Here is a 19,963-nt window from a genome sequence, read left to right on the forward strand (position 1 = left end):
GTTCCGTGAGGGTGATCGATGATGCTTTAACTAGCGGTTGGGGCACCACCTTGTGACGCCTCTTGAGAGTAAGTTGGGCGGTGCCAGGTTGGGAGGCACTCATACCACTTGCTTTGTTGCTATATTGTAACACATGGACATGGTATGTGAGAAGTTGCAACAACAAATTTTGGAAGAGCTAAATAAATGACACTCAAATACAAAGAGAGCATCTGAAACACAAAGCACCGAAAGGCATGAGATAGAACCAGACAGGGATACAGTTCACACATACTTAAGAAATAATGAATCAGCATATTCTGCAGGTTTTTGCAGTGGTAAGAATTCAACATTCAATTGTGACATTTAGTGCTATACCAAAACAATAAAAACACAACGACGGGAAGTTTAAAGGGTATTCAAGCTGAATGCTCAAATTGTAAAATCACCACGAAAATATGTGACGAAAATGCAAATTAGTTCCATGGAGATCCTTGGCTACCAGTTCTTGAGATGGCGGATTCTGAGACATGTCCTGCAAATCAACCATACTATTCAATAAGCCAGAAATTGTGTACACATCAACTGGAGTAAAAACATGCTTTCAATGCTAACAGGTAGAGGAAGACACTCTTTAGCATGTCTCCTAAGAACAGAGAAACTACCATTGGTACTCGTATCCGAAGTTGTAAGTGTCTTGCAAAAGGAATGTATGATGCCTTTCTCAAGTTCTTCTGGCTCCGGACGCACCTTACTAATCAAGGGGCATCTCAGATAGTGTCAAATATCTAAATAACCTTGTCATTCTACCTTCTCTAGACAGAGCAAATATATTTTAGAATTAAACATAGGCACAACTGACAGTTTCAACCCCATGAATTCAATGCAAAAGAGCATAATAGATTCTAGAATAACTTATGGAGATCTAAAACTAAGAGCAAACCTTCAGCCGGAGGAGTAGTGTAGCTGAGGAGCATCGTTCAGCGGCGGAGTTCACTAGTCAGGGGAGCCGAGTGCAGCACTTCTCACAATTGAACTATCATTAACGGAACAAACAAAAAGAAATGTTTAAACTGAAAAGGATATACCTCACGTTCCAGCTCAAGTCGAATGTTCTTCTCTAGGCTCCTTTTCTCCATGAGGTGATAGGATGTACTGCAATCTATCTCATCTCAAGAATCCTCAAATCTGCTAGGAATAAATAAATGGTAATTTAGCATCAGTATGTGGTTAATGAACTGTGATGCATCCCCACAAAAAATAAACAAAGTATGGCGTGCTTAGTTTTTAAGCTGTTGCAGATAACAATTCACGAAATGTTCATTGCTCTTCTTTAAACATAAAATTAAGTTGCAGATAAATCATGTTGACGGATGATTGTCACATTTCATCTTATGTGTTCCGCAATGAAAAGCTATTATTGAAAGATAATCCAGTATCCAAACACTCAATTCCAAAAGCACTTCAACACGACGAAGGTATCAATATCATAATCAAATCACAATGTCAAACGGAGCCTTAAAAAAGTGGCATGCCTAAATTTGTAAAGAAGACTTCTACAGTTCTGCAGAGCAAACAAGAATGTTGTACGTGCAGTTAATGGCTTGATGGTAACATTATCCTTTGCAGATTGTCCTTAGGACTAAAGGCTATCTTTCTTACAAGCAGACAGGCTTCCACCCCAAATTCCCAATTCCTTCCCTTTTTGTCGAGACAAAACTTAGGAAATGGCATATGGTCCAATTTAGGTGATATGGATAAACTAAGACACTTTCTTTTCATACAAGAAAAATGCAACTGACTGTAGGAACCAAATTGCAGGACCAAACTCTCACCTACTACCAAAAATGCAACTGACTATAGGAACCAAAAATGCAACTGACTGTAGGATTCAAGATCATTACAAGAGACAAATCACAAGAGCGAAAATTTACACCACAATATCAACAAATTTGGTACCAACAGATCCTACAATTATATAATCAAAATAGAAGCAAATCACCTGAGGACATCTTCTTCTTATAGGTACGTGCAGACCCATACTCCTCCTTGTCTTCTTCTCAGTTTTATAGCAAACCCTACTGATCAAATAGAGGCCACGCCTTTGATTTCAGCATCTATAGCAGACCCTACTGATCAAATTGTTGCAAAGGATTAGCTATGTATAGCACATACAAATCCATTTTGTTAATCAACCCATAAAAGTACGGCGTTACCCCATACAATAACTTCACTAACAGATTCAAACCTAACGCGGAACAATTTGCAGCAGTATAGACCATGTATTGTTGTGTGCATAGTACTTGGGCAAATAGACACGATTCCAGATATAAAAGAGAACATAGTACTTGTGCATTGCAGAATGGAACATGACGTGAACGCGCTTGCATGAACTCCATTGTCTAAAACAGAGCACACATACTACATCTTCTCCCAGCAAGGCGGAAAGGGTAAGAGAATCAAAGGGGGGCAAGGGCGCATACGTTTTAGGTGCTGACAGCATGGTCCAAGGCGTCCACCAGCGCTGAGTCATTCCACATAGCTTGTCACCCTTCCCCATCTCCTCTCCTGCCAAGATTGTGTGGCTTCCTCCTCCGACCTGCTGCCCCTTCCCACCAACAAAGAGGACGAAAAACGAAAGGTGCCTCCGCTCCAGTAATACCCGCCACCGCCACAAGTCAAGCTAGAGGTGTGCACACTTGAAACAAGAAGAAATCAGGTGGTTGAGGAGCTCGCCAAGATCCAGGCAAATTCCATGGGAGGGAGGATAAAAAAAAGAAAGACACCGAGTCGAACTAACCCGCTCTTGTTGCTTGGCATCGGTGGCGACCAAGCAATCGGTGAGTTGCTGCATCCTACCGCCTCACCCACTGTCGGTGTCAAAACCGACGGATCTCAGGTAGGGGGTCCCGAACTGTGCATCTAGGCCGGATGGTAACAGGAGGCAGGGGACACGATGTTTTACCCAGGTTCGGGCCCTCTTGATGGAGGTAAAACCCTACGTCCTGCTTGATTGATATTGATGATATGGGTAATACAAGAGTAGATCTACCACGAGATCAGAGAGGCTAAACCCTAGAAGCTAGCCTATGGTATGATTGTTGTTTGTCCTACGGACTAAAACTCTCCGGTTTATATAGACACCGGAGAGGGCTAGGGTTACACAGAGTCAGTTACAATGGTAGGAGATCTACATATCCGTATCGCCAAGCTTGCCTTCCACGCCAAGGAAAGTCCCTTCCGGACACGGGATGAAGTCTTCAATCTTGTATCTTCATAGTCCAGGAGTCCGGCCGAAGGTATAGTCCGGCCATCCGGACACCCCCTAATTTAGGACTCCCTCAGTAGCCCCTGAACCAGGCTTTAATGACGACGAGTCCGGCGCGCAGATTGTCTTCGGCATTGCAAGGCGGGTTCCTCCTCCAAGTACTTCATAGAAGATTTTGAACACAAAGGTAGTGTCCGGCTCTACAAAATAAGTTTCCACATATTGACATAGAGAGAATAATATTTACACAAATCTAATCTGCTGACGTATTTCGTAGCGTGACATCACACCATGGCCAAGTCTTTATTCGAATCGTTTTATTGTCCCACCTCAGCGCGTTTAGCGAGGCGGTTTCCTTGGCACGTCTTGTCAAAGCAGAGATCGTGTCCCCTTATTCCGGGATTCTCATCAATACGGGCGTGGGTAACCCAACCGTACCCGTTGGTATATTTTCTCGATCAAAGGCGAGTCCCAAACGGTCACGGGGAAGGCCCTTGGTATTCAACCTCTTATAAAGAGACCAAGGCCTTACTCCTTTCTTTCAATCTCAAATGAGTTCGCCCTTCGCCTCGAGTTCCAACACCCAAGGTTCCAGATTTCAGGCGCTTCGGACCTTCGACAATGTCTGGTTCCGACCTTCGAGGCCGATGGATGCCCTCCTCCGTCACGGAGGAGGACGTGCTGAAGTTGAGAGAGGCCAGGTTCTTGACAGGCGAAATCTCGCATAGGCTGCCTGCTCAAGGGCAGGTCATTCCCACTCCCAAGCCCGGTGAGAGTGTGGTGTTCATGTCTCACTTCCTTCGGGGGCTAGGCTTCCCGACGGATCCCTTCGTGAGGGGGCTCATGTATTATTATGGGCTGGAATTTCACGACTTAGCCCCGGAGTCCATCCTCCATATTTCCTCATTCATCGTCGTGTGTGAAGCCTTCCTCTGTATCACTCCTCACTTCGGACTATGGCTCAAGACCTTCAAAGTAGAGCCGAAGATGATCGAGGGACGGCACGCGGAGTGCGGAGGTGCTTTTATAAGCAAGAATGCTGGTACTCCATGGCCCAAGGGCTCTTTCCAAGAGGAGTCCAGCTTATGGCAACGAGAGTGGTTTTATATTACCGCTCCCAGGGCCCCTAAGTGGGTGGCGCCACCTGCCTTTCGCTCGGGTCCCCCGCCACGACTGGCGTCGTGGGTCAATACGGGGCTGGACTGGGGGCCGGCAAAGGACGTGCCCCTATTGCAGGGCCACATCCGAGATCTCCTAGAAAGAGACATCAGTCTGGTCGTGGTGACGTAGGTTATGTTAATTCGCCGAGTTCTGCCCTGCAAACGTCGCCCCCTCCGCCTGTGGGAGTTCAACCCGGAGGGACCACGAGTTCTCCAACATTTTCTTGGCATGACGCCCGTGGAGATGTACAAATTGTTCTTCGGACCACAAGTAGTGTGTCCGGATTCTACGGAGGACGCAGGTCTGAGCTGCAATCGTCCGGATACTCAAGTAAGTAGCCTTGTGCCCGGACTCGCTATCCGTATATTTATCATAAAATTGCCCCTAAAAGAGTTGTCCTTTAAACATGAGTGGGTAGCGAAAGCAAAGCTAATCAGGTGTCCGGCCCCCCTCCTCGAGACCACGCCGGGTCCCGTGCTAGTCAGGATGTTGGAGGTTGTGCCTTCAAAGGAAAGCGAGGAAGGGGACAAGGAAGCTACAGACTTCTCAAAGGAGGTTGTCCGGAAGGGAGGAATCGAAAATTCCTCTCCTCAGGGGAAGAAGAGGACTGCCTCTGAAGACCCGGAGACCATGGCCTTAAAGCGAGGGAAGAAATCTTCGCCAGAGGGTCCTGTGCTGGGGGATACTTCGGCCGAATTATGCCCTCGAGGGGATCAGCCCTCCACCGAGCCGTAAGTAGAGAGGAGTTTTCTTTTTAAGAAACGAGAGAAATCCCTGCTTTATATCTGAGAAAAGTAATCGAAAATTTACCTTGTAGCTCGGACCTTAGCCCTTCTCAGCAGAGCTCGTCTTCGGGGGATCTTCTTCCGGAGATGATGGAGAGCGGAACGCCTCCCCCTGCCGTACCGCCTTGCGAGGCGGGCGACCCTGAGGTATCATCGCGGAGGGTTTCTCCAAATCCGGTGGGGCCGGAAGGTAGTCATATGGCCCCCCAAAGCCCTCCGCGTCCAACCTTTGAAAAGGGCCATCGGACGAGTCCGGCGCTGTCTGGTGCGCGGTCGGAGGAGCTAAAGGATCTGCTAGGGCGAGCATCCATCTCAGAGGAGCACCGTGCATTGATGGGTACGGTGATTGAGAGGATTTCATCCGCGGAGAGCGGATTGCACGAGTCCGTCAGGAGTTTACTGACAGGTTTTGAGGTACGCGAAATAATGTACCATTTTTGGACAGTTGCGCATAAATAAGATGCGCCCTGTGTAGATAGTAGCCCCTGAGACTCTGTGTGTTGTCAAAAGTGACGGCGCACAGAGGATCATAATCCCAGGTCTAATATGCCGCCTTTATACGTAGGTGGCGAAGTGTCCGGTGGCCAGCCGGACTGATGGATTTGCCGAGCTAAAGCGGCAACTTGACGTGGCATACGCCGACATCGCGCTTGTCCACAAGCGGCTTGACGAGGCACAAGGTATGTAATTCTGTCGGCGGCGCCTGGTAAGAGGAGCTTTATGCCAATATCTTACAATGTGTGTGCTCGATGCAGATGGTGCTGCTGCCACGGAGAATCTTCGGGCGGAACTTGCCCGAGCCAAGGAGCAAGCCAGGAAAAGTGATGCGGCTGACGGAAAGGCAATTGAGGAGCTGAAAGCCGAATATGCTGCTCACTGCCAAAGCAAGAAGGAAATGGCCGAGATGGCCGTGAGGCTGAAGAACGTTGCTGACCGTTGCAAGCTTCTTGAAAAAGAAGATCGGGCGGAACGGACGGACCTGAAGAAGGCCGTTGCCGGTGCCAAGGACGCTCGCTCTGCGGTGAGAGCTATGAAGGAGGAGCTGCGTCAGGCCGGAGAGATCGCGGCTAGAAAGCCATTTATGCTGCGGAGGAAGTTCTATGATTCTAAACATGCTCCGTTAGACCAGATGTGGAGTACGGCGGACACCTATCTGGATTTAGCAGCGAGTGCCGCAGATGCGGCCGAACACTTCCAAGATCAAGAAGATCGCGAAGTGGAAAAGCTCTTCTGGTCACAGTTCCACAATCCAGAGCGTCCACTGTCATTAGCCGATCATTTGGCCGAATGGGCCGAGCTAAATAGGTTGTCTGGACTCGCCATGAAGTATGTCATGAATCATCTGTGGCCAGAGAGGCCAGAGCCGAAAAGTTATTTCAACTTGATGAAGCAGTTCCTTGGTGCGGTGCCGCATATCAATGCGATGAAGAGGTCAGCGTGCATAGAGGGTGCGTGGATGGCTCTTGCCCGTGTTAAGACATACTGGGCGGAAATGGAAGCCACCGTTGTTGCATCCCCAGACTCGGATGGAAGCCGAGTACCTGCCGAGCGCTATTTTCAGGAAGTTCTGCAAGGTGCTCGTTTAATAGAGACGCAGTGCTCGAAGGATACTATATTCGAATAGCATGTATTATTGTAAAACAATATTTTGATAAATTATAGAAGCTTTTTATACTTGTGCCTGCAAGTATTGGAATACCTCATGTGCGGCCGTTTAACATATACGTGTATATAATCTGAAAGATGGCAGTCGTCGGCTTCAGCCCCCACGCACATAATGCGGGGGTGTTTGCAGAAGGCGCATTTTCACACTTGATCCAACGTCTTGGTTCTACAAAGGAGGTGATAGCGCAGCGAACTAGGCAATCGGACTATGATGCTTTATCACTTTCACTTAGCCATAGGAGTTTGACATTGAGGCTACTTATATAGCCCCTGGTGGCGCCTGCGCTCGCCCGAACTCGGGGCGCGTATGTGCCTGGCCGAGAAACGGCCCTTCGTTAATGCGGAGGAATCCTAAAGATTCCGGTAAGTCATCGAGTGGTTGACCAGTCTCACGCTATATCATGACAGTCAGTTTTCGGCTTTCTCTACTGAGGTGCTCGCCTGGCCGAACCGGGGCACAATCGCAGTAGTCCTCCTGGTGCCGCCTTAGCCGATAGAGCGGAACGTAAGGCAGCAAAACACATGAGCCGGGCAAACCCAATATTTGACCAAAGACATGATTCGGAGCTGATGCATATAAGGCCAAACTCGCGACGCCGAACACTCCCTAAGGTATTCGGTCTTTATGAGGGCGGGCGGGATAACGCCCTTAGTAATAAGCCCCTAGTGTCCAGGTACGCACAAAACTCTGACGTGGCCACATGCCAAAACGCCAGCCTCCTCCTTGGTTATACCAAGAAACCAGGGGATGTGTATCAACAAGAGAGAGTAAAAAAGGTTTACGGAGGGTCTTAATCTGAAAAGAATCCTTGGAACGGGTCCCTGCTGCACGTCTGCACCTATGTCTCCATTGTGCCGTATCCTGGACGGGTGTAGCACGTTGTTCATCTGTAAAAGAGAGGAACTTAGTTAAAGAAAGATCATGTCGAACATGAGTTATACTAAATAAACAAAGTATAAATCGAAATGGGTAAGATTGAGCTTTATTGTCTCTTGTTTTATATGCGCGGAGCCCCTAGTGCAGGGGTATACGGTTATTAAGCCTTTATCAATTGTATGTTTATGCCGGGCTCGTCTAGCCGTGTCCGTGGTCTTGACGACCTGTTTAGATGCTTTGGCTGGTGAAGCCGCTTTATTGTGGGGCTGTCAAGGCAGCCGCACTATTTTCCGCGCGGGAGGAACACTCAATGTTTTCCCTTTAATGAGATGATGCCTCGTGGACCGGGCATCTTAAGCGTAAGAGATGCATAATGCGGTATTGCGTTAAAGCGGGCGAAAGCTTCGCGTCCCAGCAGTGCTTGATAGCTACTTGAGAATGGGGCGATGTGGAAAGTTAGTTGTTCGCAACGGAGGTTATCGGGGGAGCCAAACATAACTTCTAGCCGGAGAGAACCCATGCAACGGGCATCCGGGCCTGGCGTTACCCCTTGAAAGGAGGTTTTGCTATGGAGAATTTTGGTTGGGTCTATCCCCATGTTGCGGATTGTGTCCTGGTATAACAGGTTTAGACCACTGTCGCCGTCCATCAGGACATTTGTAAAATGGAGTCCGCCGATTATTGGATCTAATACCAAGGCAGTCCAGCCTGTGTTCCGGATACTTCTAGAGTAATCCTGATGGTCGAAGGTGATCGGTTTTAACAACCATTGGCGAGACTCCTTTGGGATAGGCCGTATGGCGCGTATCTCTGGTGGCGCCGTTCTGTTCGTCACGTGAAGTAAGTGTACTGTTTTGACTTCTTGTGGGAAATCCTTTTGTTTTCTGGTGCTCTGCTTGTGGGGTTTGTCGTCGTCCTCACTTGGTGTGTCGAGCCCCTTGTGTTCGGCGTTGAGTTTGCCGGCTTGCTTGAAAACCCAACAATCTCTGTGGGTATGGTTCGCAGGCTTCCCGGGAGTACTGTGTATTTGACATATCTTGTCCAAGATTTTGTTTAAGTTGGATAGCTCGTCCCTGTTATCCTTGAGGGACCGCTTTCTCTGATTCTGCCGCGAGCTTTTGAATCCGGCGTTGACCGCCGTGCTCTTTGGGATGTTTCCCTTATTCCGGCGCTGGTCCTTGCTGCGTCGGGGTTTTCCATTTCCATCCCTAACTTCGGATGTACTTGGGTCGCTGGTGCTACATCTTGCCAACCAGCTGTCCTCTCCTGCGCAAAAGCGGGTCATGAGGCTTGTTAATGCGGCCATTGTTCTTGTCTTTTCTTGGCCGAGGTGTCTGGCGAGCCATTCATCTCGAACGTTGTGCTTAAAAGCTGCTAGGGCTTCGGCGTCCGGCAGTCGACTATCTAATTCTTTTTAGTAAGAAATCTGTTCCAGAATTTCCGGGCTGACTCTCCGGGCTGTTGAGTTATGTGACTGAGATCGTCTGCATCCGGAGGGCGGACATAGGTCCCTTGAAAATTTGCCCGGAAAGCATCCTCAAGCTCTTCCCAACTTCCAATGGTGTTTTCGGGAAGGCTTTTGAGCCAATGCCGGGCTGGCCCTTTAAGCTTGAGGGGTAAGTATTTTATGGCGTGGAGGTCATCTCCTCTGGCCATGTGTATGTGGAGGATATAATCCTTGATCCAGACCCCAGGGTCTGTTGTTCCGTCGTACGCCTCTAAGTTTACGGGCTTGAATCCCACTGGAAATTCATGGTCCAACACCTCATCGGTGAAACATAGGGGGTGTGCGGCACCCCTGTATTTGGGTGTGCCGTGATGTTCAGATATTTGTTGTGTTGCATTGCCTACTAGAGCTTGCCTTCTTGGCCCGTATATAGATCTGGCTGTGCCGTCTTTTTGATGCGAATCCTTTGGTGTATCGCGTGCCGGCTTGTGTGCGGCGCCGCTTGCCGCTCCATGCTGGCCATGCGGTCGTCCATCCGACCGGATGGCTTTCCTATTTTTTGACTGCGGGGCACTAAGGCCTCCTCATCAAATTCAGGCAGTAGTTTTCGCTTTGGATAGCTTTTTGTGCGGCGACTGCCGGCATATTTGTCTGCGGTGTTGCATACTTTGCTCCATCTGATTCTGAGTGCATATTCCGCAGTTTTGAGCTTCCGCTTCTGCTTTTTCAGGCTATGCGCAGTGGCGACGAGCCTTTTGTGGAGGTTCTTCTGCTCCATGAGTTTATCCGGCGTAAGGTTGTCCAGACTGTTGTTTTCGCCGGGGACGGGGTGTTCGTTTTGTTTATCCAAGTTTCCCTGTTCGGACGCTTGCTCGAAGGCATGTTCGTCGTCCGCCGGCTTGTCCTGCTCTATGGCTGGGTCTGTATGGCTGCTGTCTCTGTCGAGGCGGGGCTTGGAGCGGCGCTTACGTCGCTGCTTTGATTGCTTTTCGAGTGAACGATCCCTCGTTGCATCCCTGTGTTCCTTGTCGTCGCTTCCTTTGGGTGTGTCCACCATGTATACATCATGAGATGAGGTGGCTGTCCAGTGCCTTATAGGCGTTGGTTCGTGTTCATCTCCTACATCGTTGTTCATACCGTCGATGTCTTCGGAGTCGAAGTCGAGCACGTCGTTTAAATTATCGACAGTGGCTACGAAGTGGGTGGTGGGTGGGCTTTGAATTTCTTCATCATCCGCATCCCAACCTTGTTGACCATAGTCCGGCCAAGGCTCTCCTGATAAAGAGAGAGACTTTTGTGAATTCAGAATATCGCCGAAGGGCGAGTGCTGAAAGATGTCTGCGGCGGTGAACTCCATGATCGGCGCCCAATCGATCGGTCGGGGCGCGGAGGGCTCGGAGTCTGTAGAGGAGTCCGGCTCCTTGGAGTCACGGGCTTCGCAAAGAATAGGGCTGGTGTTCGGCTCGATCGCCGTAGAGATTGCAGCCGTCGAGGCGGTGTCTAACCACCCATCCTCGATTGGTGTGATCGGCTCCGAGCTAGGGGTCGGAGCGAACACAGGTGCGGCCTCCAGGGCACTGTTCGGCGGCAGAGCTAAATCATGCCCATCGTGACAGTGCGGCGCGCTCGGCTGTGGCTCGAATCCGTCGAAGATCAAGTCTCCGCGGATGTCGGCCGTGTAGTTCAAACTCCAAATCTGACCTGATGGCCAGGGGCGTAGCTTTCGAGCTGCTCCAGATGACCAAGCGTATTGGCCCGCAGTGCAAAGTCGCCGAATACGAAGATTTGTCCGGGAGAAAAGTCTCACCCTGGATCGCATCGCTGTTGATGATCGGAGAAGCCATCGGGCCTAAAAGTGACGACACAGAGGAACTCTCAATGAAAGCACCAATGTCGGTGTCAAAACCGGCGGATCTCGGGTAGGGGGTCCCGAACTGTGCGTCTAGGCCGGATGGTAACAGGAGGCAGGGGACACGATGTTTTACCCAGGTTCGGGCCCTCTTGATGGAGGTAAAACCCTACGTCCTGCTTGATTGATATTGATGATATGGGTAATACAAGAGTAGATCTACCACGAGATCAGAGAGGCTAAACCCTAGAAGCTAGCCTATGGTATGATTGTTGTTCGTCCTACGGACTAAAACTCTCTGGTTTATATAGACACCGGAGAGGGCTAGGGTTACACAGAGTCGGTTACAATGGTAGGAGATCTACATATCCGTATTGCCAAGCTTGCCTTCCACACCAAGGAAAGTCCCTTCCGGACACGGGGCGAAGTCTTCGATCTTGTATCTTCATAGTCCAGGAGTCCGGCCGAAGGTATAATCCGGCCATCTGGACACCCCCCTAATCCAGGACTCCCTCACCCACCTATGTGTGCCGCATGGTGAGGGGGCTTGGTGATGGCGACGACATCACAGACGGCTTGAAGGTAAGGACGACGATGACTGCGCCGTGGGCTGCTCTGCAGTGGGAGAGAAGTTTACCCTCACGCGCTACCCTCCTCTATCCACCTCATACACTGCTATGCGGCGCCACCGTGTCAACCCCCCTCTTTCCCTCGCGTCCGCCCCTGTCCCGTCCCGGGAACGGGCCCGGCGGTGATGTGGATTTGGTGGAGAAAGAGGTGGCAGCGGAGAAGCAGGGGAGGGGACAAGGGGCGTGGGGCTTCATAGAACACCTCTTGGAACTCATCCACTTCGTAGATGAAAATAGGATGAGAAACAATGGTTATGACAGTAGTATTGAAAGCACCAGTTGGGGTATGAATTTGTGATTATAATCCACAACAAAGATTTAGCCATACTCTATTACTCCAAAGATTTCTTTGAGAACATGCGAGCGGTCCCGAGAATGAATACATTATAATACATCATGATTTCTTGGAGTTGGATAATTCACAGATATTCAGTTATAATGAGGGAGATAAGGAGTTGAATACATTATAATACAACATCATGACATCTAAAACATTATAACTCTATTTTAGAATCAAGAAAATTCTCAACTGCAACTGAGATTCGACGCCAAAAACTTACCTATGATAAGTACATTATTTTATCGAGCAATGTATGCACAACAAGCTTACGCTTCCTTGTTATGTATAAACCCAGATAAGTCCATAACTATTGGACCTGCAATATCATAAAGCACAAAATATCCTCAACGGTCAGCGCTCTAGCACTGTGCAACCATAATCTTACACATCAAATTTACTTGCGAATCAAACTAAATTATCACTCCTACCAAATACAAGGAAGACAATAGTTCACAACAAGCAAGATATAATATGTTGAGCACTATCCTGCAGACTAATAGTTCACAACAAAGAGTCTTGAATGTTTAGGAAATATTATGTGTTCTCTAAGAGTACCCATTCAGGAGAAGAATAAAAATACCTTTTCCCCGAACAATTCTTCTTTATATCTCATTTAGAATTTCAGCAACTTCAGTATCTTCTAACATTGATGCTTTCCTAAGAGGTATGAGATCCACAAGCACATCAGGATTTAATTGTTTTTCATTCAGTGTGCATCAGATGTATTTTCTTACTACATCATCCATGTCAAATATTGTCTGAATACATGGGGAGAAAAGGTTAAAGCATATCTGTGCCCCCTCCTGATTGTAGCCAGATAGCTTTGCAGCCAACAATGTAATAAGAAAACCATTCCTCAATCAGCAGTAGGAATGGCAAAATTTAACCTAGACCAGTGACTTTTGTAAGGATGGTAACAAAGATAACAACAAAACTATACGTTATCCTGCTAGAAACAACAAGTTGTGACAGTAAGAAATATTGAGGCAGATATATGCAAGTTTCAGTAAAAGGATGCAACACACGTGTTACAAACTACACTACAAACATGTGTAACAAAACATTATTTTTACCTTCTTCCTCCTTTTGTTCTTGGACCTCGGTGGTTCCATGGCAACCTCGTCGGTGACTTGGTGCCCCTCCCAGAACCCACCAGTGCTTTGTCCCTTTTCACTACCTATTTTGGACCGTGACGGTTCAATGTGGAGGTCGCTGCCAACCTAGTGCTCCCCCCGACCCATCAAACTTTCTAGCGCTCAGGTGCTCGTCAAACCTCACCAGTCCCATGCTGCACCTCCCGGTCCTCGACATTGCCTGTAACTTCTTCATGTGCTTCTTTCTGGCCGTCAGGATCCATTGCGACTGGTAGAGGAGAAATCTTGCATCAATATTACCTAACACCAATAAACGAACCAACCTTCATCTGCAAGTTCCAAGTACAGCAAACCTCGCGTCAAGAAAAAAGTACAACAGACCTCAACAATCACTAAAGCAGTTTTTTTGCTGGCCTGCTCAAATAGTAGTGTACTAAACGCTGCAAAACTGCATCTAGCTGAAATTCAGAACTAAAAACCAAGAGAATTTACAGCCTCGGCCATATCCTAATCACTAAAGTTAAACTAATACAAATGGATAAACATGGTTGTAGATTTGCATGGAAAATATAAGCAGAACACCTTCTAATTCTAATCTCTGTCTGAAAGCGCTTGATAAAATCAACAACACCTACAAGTGAAACTGGGTGTGCCTTATCCATATGCTGCACCAAGTTCTCATCTCCAACCTCAACTATAATACAATGTCTGTAAGGAAAAAAGGACTATCCTACTTCTATAAGTTTGCACATGAAAATAATACCTGTGGCAGTAGCGGTGGTGGCGTGATTTTGGCAGAAAATACCCCCCGCAGCGCACGGTTGGAGCCAAGATGCGGCAGCGGGATTCGAGCACTGCACGCGGTTGGAGTCGATCTGCGGCAGAAGAGAGGAGTCGAAGGGATGGCGGTGGAAGGGGCTGGGTTCGGGGAGGTCGAGGGAGCGTGCGGAGTGGACGGAGCTGAGCAGCCTCTCGCCGTAGCGGGTGAGGTCCATGCCGCCGTCGTGGATCAGGGGCAGGGATAGGAAGACGAGCGGCGAGGGCCCCGACTCTAAGAGCTCGCCGCCGCTGAAGAGGGGGAGGGGGAGGAGGAGGAGGTCGAGGGCGCAGTAGGCGGCGGCGTGTCGCCCCTCATCTCAGTGGACCATGGGAGGGAGCTGCTACAGATCCAGCGGCGCAGAGGGAGGGAAAGGAGCAGAGGAGGAGGTTGCTTGTGCTGCGGTGCAAAGAATCGCTTCTCTTTTCTTCCAATCATCTAGCGATATGAAGCGAGCTTTTTTTCTTTTGTCGCCACTGGCCAGGACGGTGATGACGTGGACACGCCGAGCGAGCGCCCTTTGCGCGACTCGTAAAGGGTTCAATTTGTTATTTACTTTTGACTCTCTGCATTTGTTATTGTACCACGGATGGTTTTAATTGTGACAATATAATTTAGGTTTCACCAACTCATATAAAATTTCAGGACTTGTTGGCAACTCATGTTATTACTTGCCTTAGGTAAGGGCAACTTCAACGTACTGCATCAAAATGGAAATAGCACATGTTCGTGGACATGTTTGGATGTGTCCGCGGACAACGATATATGTGTCGGCCATCAACGTATCTACACTAAAAGTTTGTCCATATTTTTTCTATTTGGAGCATTCAATATGATTGAAAGATGGAACGGATTTTTCACAATTATGTAGTGCAAATGTTTCAATGCAATAATAATTCAAATATAAATATTACATATGAAAGCGTCGGATGTTCAACAAGCTTTTCAAATTCATCAACCCCAAATTCAACATACTCCTCAAAAGTGGCATTCATCTCAAGCTTGAACTTCTTCATCGACGCATATTGTTTATCCAAATTTTGTTCTAACCCTTGAGCTTCATCCAACAATGCATCAATGTGAAGTGTTTGCCCTCCACTGTTTGGAATAGTGTTGCAGCGCGTCCAGACTCAAGATGGCAATATTCCCCGTGAGTATGGGTACCCGCGGGGATTTACCCGTCATGGAGCGGGGATGGGGGACAAATTAGCCCCATGGGTATTGTTTGGTGGGTACCCGTTAGTCTCGCGGGGTGGGGATGGGTATGAAATTCCCCCCCGTGGGGACTCCATGGATACCCGAAAACTATGCCATTCGTACTCCATGTCCCCGCGAAGCTTCACGAGGATCACGGGTATGGGGATTGGCGGGGATCGGGGCGGGGACGGTGGAGTCTGAAGGAAATATGCCCTAGAGGCAATAATAAAGTTGTTATTTATATTTCCTTATATCATGATAAATGTTTATTATTCATGCTAGAATTGTATTAACCGGAAACTTAGTACATGTGTGAATACATAGACAAATAGAGTCTCACTAGTTTGCCTCTACTTGACTAGCTCGTTGAATCAATGATGATTATGTTTCCTAACCATAGACATGAGTTGTCATTTGATTAACGGGATCACATCATTAGAGAATGATGTGATTGACTTGACCCATCCGTTAGCTTAGCACGATGACCGTTTAGTTTGTTTCTATTGCTTTCTTCATGACTTATACATGTTCCTATGACTATGAGATTATGCAACTCCCGAGTACTGGAGGAACACTTTGTGTGTTACCAAACGTCACAACATAACTGGGTGATTATAAAGGTGCTCTACAGGTGTCTCCGATGGTGCTTGTTGAGTTGGCATAGATCGAGATTAGGATTTGTCACTCCGATTGTCGGAGAGGTATCTCTGGGCCCTCTCGGTAATGCGCATCACTATAAGCCTTGCAAGCATTGTGACTGATGAGTTAGTTGCGGGGTGATGCATTACGGAATGAGTAAAGAGACTTGTCGGTAACGAGATTGAACTAGGTATGAGGATACCGACGATCGAATCTCAGGCAAGTAACATACCGATGACAAAGGGAACAACGTATGTTGTTATGCGGTTTGACTGATAAAGATCTTTGTAGAATATGTAGGAGACAATATGAGCATCCAGGTTCCGCTATTGGTTATTGACCAGAGACGAGTCTCAGTCATGTCCACATAGTTCTCGAACCCGTAGGGTCCGCACGCTTAACGTTCGGTGATGATCGGTATTATGAGTTTATGAGTTTTGATGTACCGAAGGTAGTCCGGAGTCCCGGATATGATCACGGACATGACAAGAAGTCTCGAAATGGTCGAGACATAAAGATCAATATATTGGATGACTATGTTTGGACTTCGGAAGGGTTCCAGGCAAGTTCGGATAAATATCGGAGTACCGGGGGTTACCGGAACCCCCCGGGTGGTGTAATGGGCCTATTGGGCCTTAGTGGAGAAGAGGAGGGGCGGCCAGGGCAGGCCGCACGCCCCCTCTCCCTCTAGTCTGAATTGGACAAGGAGGGGGGGCGCCCCCCCTTTCCTTTCCCCTCTCTCCTCCTTCCCTCTGTCCTACTCCAACTCATGGAAAGGTTAGAGTCCTACTCCCGATGGGAGTAGGATTCCCCTTGGGGCGCGCCTAGGAGGGCCGGCCTCTCCCCCTCCTCCACTCCTTTATATACGGGGGAGGGGGCACCCCATAGACACAAGTTGATCAGTTGATCTTTTAGCCGTGTGCAGTGCCCCCCTCCACCATAATCCACCTCGGTCATATCGTAGCGGTGCTTAGGCGAAGCCCTGCGTCGGTAGCATCAGCATCACCGTCATCACGCCGTCGTGCTGACAGAACTCTCCCTCAAAGCTCTGCTGGATCGGAGTTCGTGGGACGTCACCGAGCCAAACGTGTGCTGAACTCGGAGGTGTCGTGCGTTCGGTACTTGGACCGGTCGGATCGTGAAGACGTACGACTACATCAACCGCGTTCTCATAATGCTTCCGCTTACGGTCTACGAGGGTACGTGGACGATACTCTCCCCTCTCGTTGCTATGCATCACCATGATCTTGCGTGTGCGTAGGAAATTTTTTGAAATTACTGCGTTCCCCAACAGTGGCATCCGAGCCAGGTTTATGCGTACATGTTATATGCACGAGTAGAACACAAAGGAGTTGTGGGCGTGGGTATATACATATTGCTTGCCGTCACTAGTTGATTCTTGATTCAGCGGCATTGTTGGATGAAGCGGTCCAGATCGACATTACGCGTACGCTTACAAGAGACTGGTTCTACCGACGTGCTTCGCACATAGGTGACTGGTGGGTGTCTGTTTCTCCAGCTTTAGTTGAATCGGATTCAATGAACATGGTTCTTTCTGAAGATCAAAAAGAAATCACTATGCCGCGCTGTAGTTTTTGATGCGTAGGTAAGAACGGTTCTTGCTCAGCCCGTAGCAGCCACGTAAAACTTGCAACAACAAAGTAGAAGACGTCTAACTTGTTTTTGCAGGGCATGCTGTGATGTGATATGGTCAAGACATGATGCTAAATTTTATTGTATGAGATGATCATGTTTTGTAACACAGTTATCGGCAACTGACAGGAGCCATATGGTTGTCGCTTCATTGTATGAAATGCAATTGCCATGTAATTCCTTTACTTTATCACTAAGCGGTAGCGATAGTCGTGGAGGCAATAGTTGGCGTGACGACAACGATGCTTTGATGGAGATCAAGGTGTCAAGCCGGTGACGATGGTGATCATGACGGTGCTCTGGAGATGGAGATCACAGGCACAAGATAATGATGGCCATATCATATTACTTATATTTATTGCATGTGATGTTTATCTTTTATACATCTTATTTTGCTTAGTTCAGCGGTAGCTTTATAAGATGATCCCTTACCAAAAATTTCAAGGTATAAGTGTTCTCCCTGAGTATGCACTGTTGCGACAGTTATTCGTGCTGAGACACCACGTGATGATCGGGTGTGATAAGCTCTACGTTCACATACAACGGGTGCAAGCCAGTTTTGCACACGCGGAATACTCGGGTTAAACTTGATGAGCCTAGCATATGCAGATATGGCCTCGGAACACTGGAGACCGAAAGGTCGAGCGTGAATCATTAGTAGATATGATCAACATAGTGATGTTCACCATTGAAAACTACTCCATCTCACGTGATGATCGGACATGGTTTAGTTGATATGGATCACATGATCATTTGGATGACTAGAGGGATGTTTATCTAAGTGGGAGTTCTTAAGTAATATGATTAATTGAACTTTAATTTATCATGAACTTAGTCCTGATAGTATTTGCATAACTATGTTGTAGATCAAAAGCTCGCGATGTTGCTCCCCGTTTATTTTTGATATGTTCCTAGAGAAAAATAAGTTGAAAAATGTTAGTAGCAATGATGCGGACTAGCTCCGTGATCTGAGGATTATCCTCATTGCCGCACAGAAGTATTATGTCCTTGGTGCACCGCTAGGTGACAGACCTATTGCAGGAGCAGATGCAGACGTTATGAACGTTTGATAATGCTCAGTATGATGACTACTTGATAGTTTAGTGCACCATGCTTTACGACTTAGAACCGGGACTTCAAAAATGTTTTGAACGCCACAGAGCATATAAGATGTTCCAAGAGTTGAAATTGGTATTTCTCTAGTCACTATCACCAAGTTACTAGAACTTCGTGATGAACTATAATATGCAAGGGATAATAGAAACGATTCCCAAGCTCTTCATGATGCTAAAATCGACGAAGGTAGAAATCAAGAAAAGCATCAAGTGTTGATGGTTGACAAGACCACTAGTTTCAAGAAAAGGGCAAAGGGAAGAAGGGGAACTTCAAGAAGAACGGCAAGCAAGTTGCTTCTCAAGTGAAGAAGCACAAGTCTGGACCTAAGCCTGAGACTAAGTGCTTCTACTGCAAAGGGACTGGTCACTGGAAGCAGAACTGCCCCAAGTATTTGGCGGATAAGAAGGATGGCAAAGTGAACAAACGTATATTTGATATACATGTTATTGATGTGTACTTTACTAGTGTTTATAGCAACCCCTCAGTATTTGATACTAGTTCAGTTGCTAATATTAGTAACTCGAAACCGGAGTTGCAGAATGAACAGAGACTAGTTAAGGGTGAAGTGACGATGTGTGTTGGAAGTGGTTCCAAGATTGATATGATCATCATCGCACACTCCCTATACTTTCGGGATTAGTGTTGAACCTAAATAAATGTTATTTGGTGTTTGCGTTAAGCATGAATATGATTTGATCATGTTTATTGCAATACGATTATTCATTTAAAGTCAAAGAATAATTGATGTTATGTTTACATGAATAAAACCTTCAATGGTCATACACCCAAGGTGAATGGTTTATTGAATCTCGACCGTAGTGATACACATATTCATAATATTGAAGCCAAAACATGCAAAGTTAGTAATGGTAGTGCAACTTATTTGTGGCACTGCCGTTTAGGTCATGTTGGTGTAAAGCGCATGAAGAAAATCCATGCTGATGGGCTTTTGGAATCACTTGATTATGAATCATTTGATGCTTGCGAACCATGCCTCATGGGCAAGATGACTAAGACTCCGTTCTCCGGAACAATGGAGGGAGCAACTGATTTATTGGAAATAATACATACTGATGTATGTGGTCCGATGAGTGTTGAGGCTCGCGGCGGGTATCATTATTTTTTGACCTTCACAGATGATTTGAGCAGATATGGGTATATCTACTAAATGAAACATAAGTCCGAAACATTTGAAAAGTTCAAATAATTTCAAGTGAAGTGGAAAATCATCGTAACAAGAAAATAAAGTTTCTACGATCTGATCACGGAGACGAATATTTGAGTTACGAGTTTGGTCTTCAACTAAAACAATGTGGAATAGTTTCACAAATTCATGCCACCTGGAACACCACAGCATAATGGTGTGTCCGAACGTCATAACTGTACTTTATTGGATATAGTGCAATCTATGATGTCTCTTACCGATTTACCACTATCGTTTTGGGGT

General features: G+C 47.2%; 1 protein-coding gene across 28 annotated transcripts; it reads right to left on the bottom strand.

The window, feature by feature from the left end:
- Positions 1-258: 258 nt before the first annotated feature.
- On the bottom strand, positions 259-14,010 carry LOC125553186 (uncharacterized). 28 transcript variants are annotated; one of them, XR_015607487.1, is made up of 9 exons: positions 13,858-14,010; positions 13,074-13,423; positions 12,221-12,316; positions 2,463-7,746; positions 1,982-2,111; positions 1,068-1,167; positions 923-975; positions 645-733; positions 259-514 (listed from the first exon to the last, which is right to left on the bottom strand). XR_015607487.1 is itself a non-coding variant. In XM_087526818.1 (5 exons), the coding sequence occupies exon 5, from the start codon at positions 10,999-11,001 to the stop codon at positions 9,586-9,588; it is 1,416 nt and encodes a 471-aa protein (XP_087382944.1). In that variant the 5' UTR covers positions 11,002-11,879; positions 12,221-12,316; positions 12,581-12,657; positions 13,074-13,423; positions 13,858-14,010; the 3' UTR covers positions 7,753-9,585. The 28 variants fall into 28 exon arrangements, 4 of the variants coding, with proteins under 4 accessions (XP_087382944.1, XP_087382946.1, XP_087382945.1 ...); XR_015607485.1 differs by having other exon boundaries at positions 645-789; XR_015607484.1 differs by having other exon boundaries at positions 645-794.
- Between the last annotated feature and the right edge of the window lie 5,953 nt (positions 14,011-19,963).

Source organism: Triticum urartu, chromosome 6A (genome assembly GCF_056163025.1).
Source record: "Triticum urartu cultivar PI428250 chromosome 6A, HENAU_Tu73, whole genome shotgun sequence".
NCBI classification, from domain to species: domain Eukaryota; kingdom Viridiplantae; phylum Streptophyta; class Magnoliopsida; order Poales; family Poaceae; genus Triticum; species Triticum urartu.

Bases quoted from the DNA above. Each gene is read 5' to 3' on its own strand.
- LOC125553186 (XM_087526820.1), bottom strand. From the start codon at position 11,001: ATGCGATCCAGGGTGAGACTTTTCTCCCGGACAAATCTTCGTATTCGG.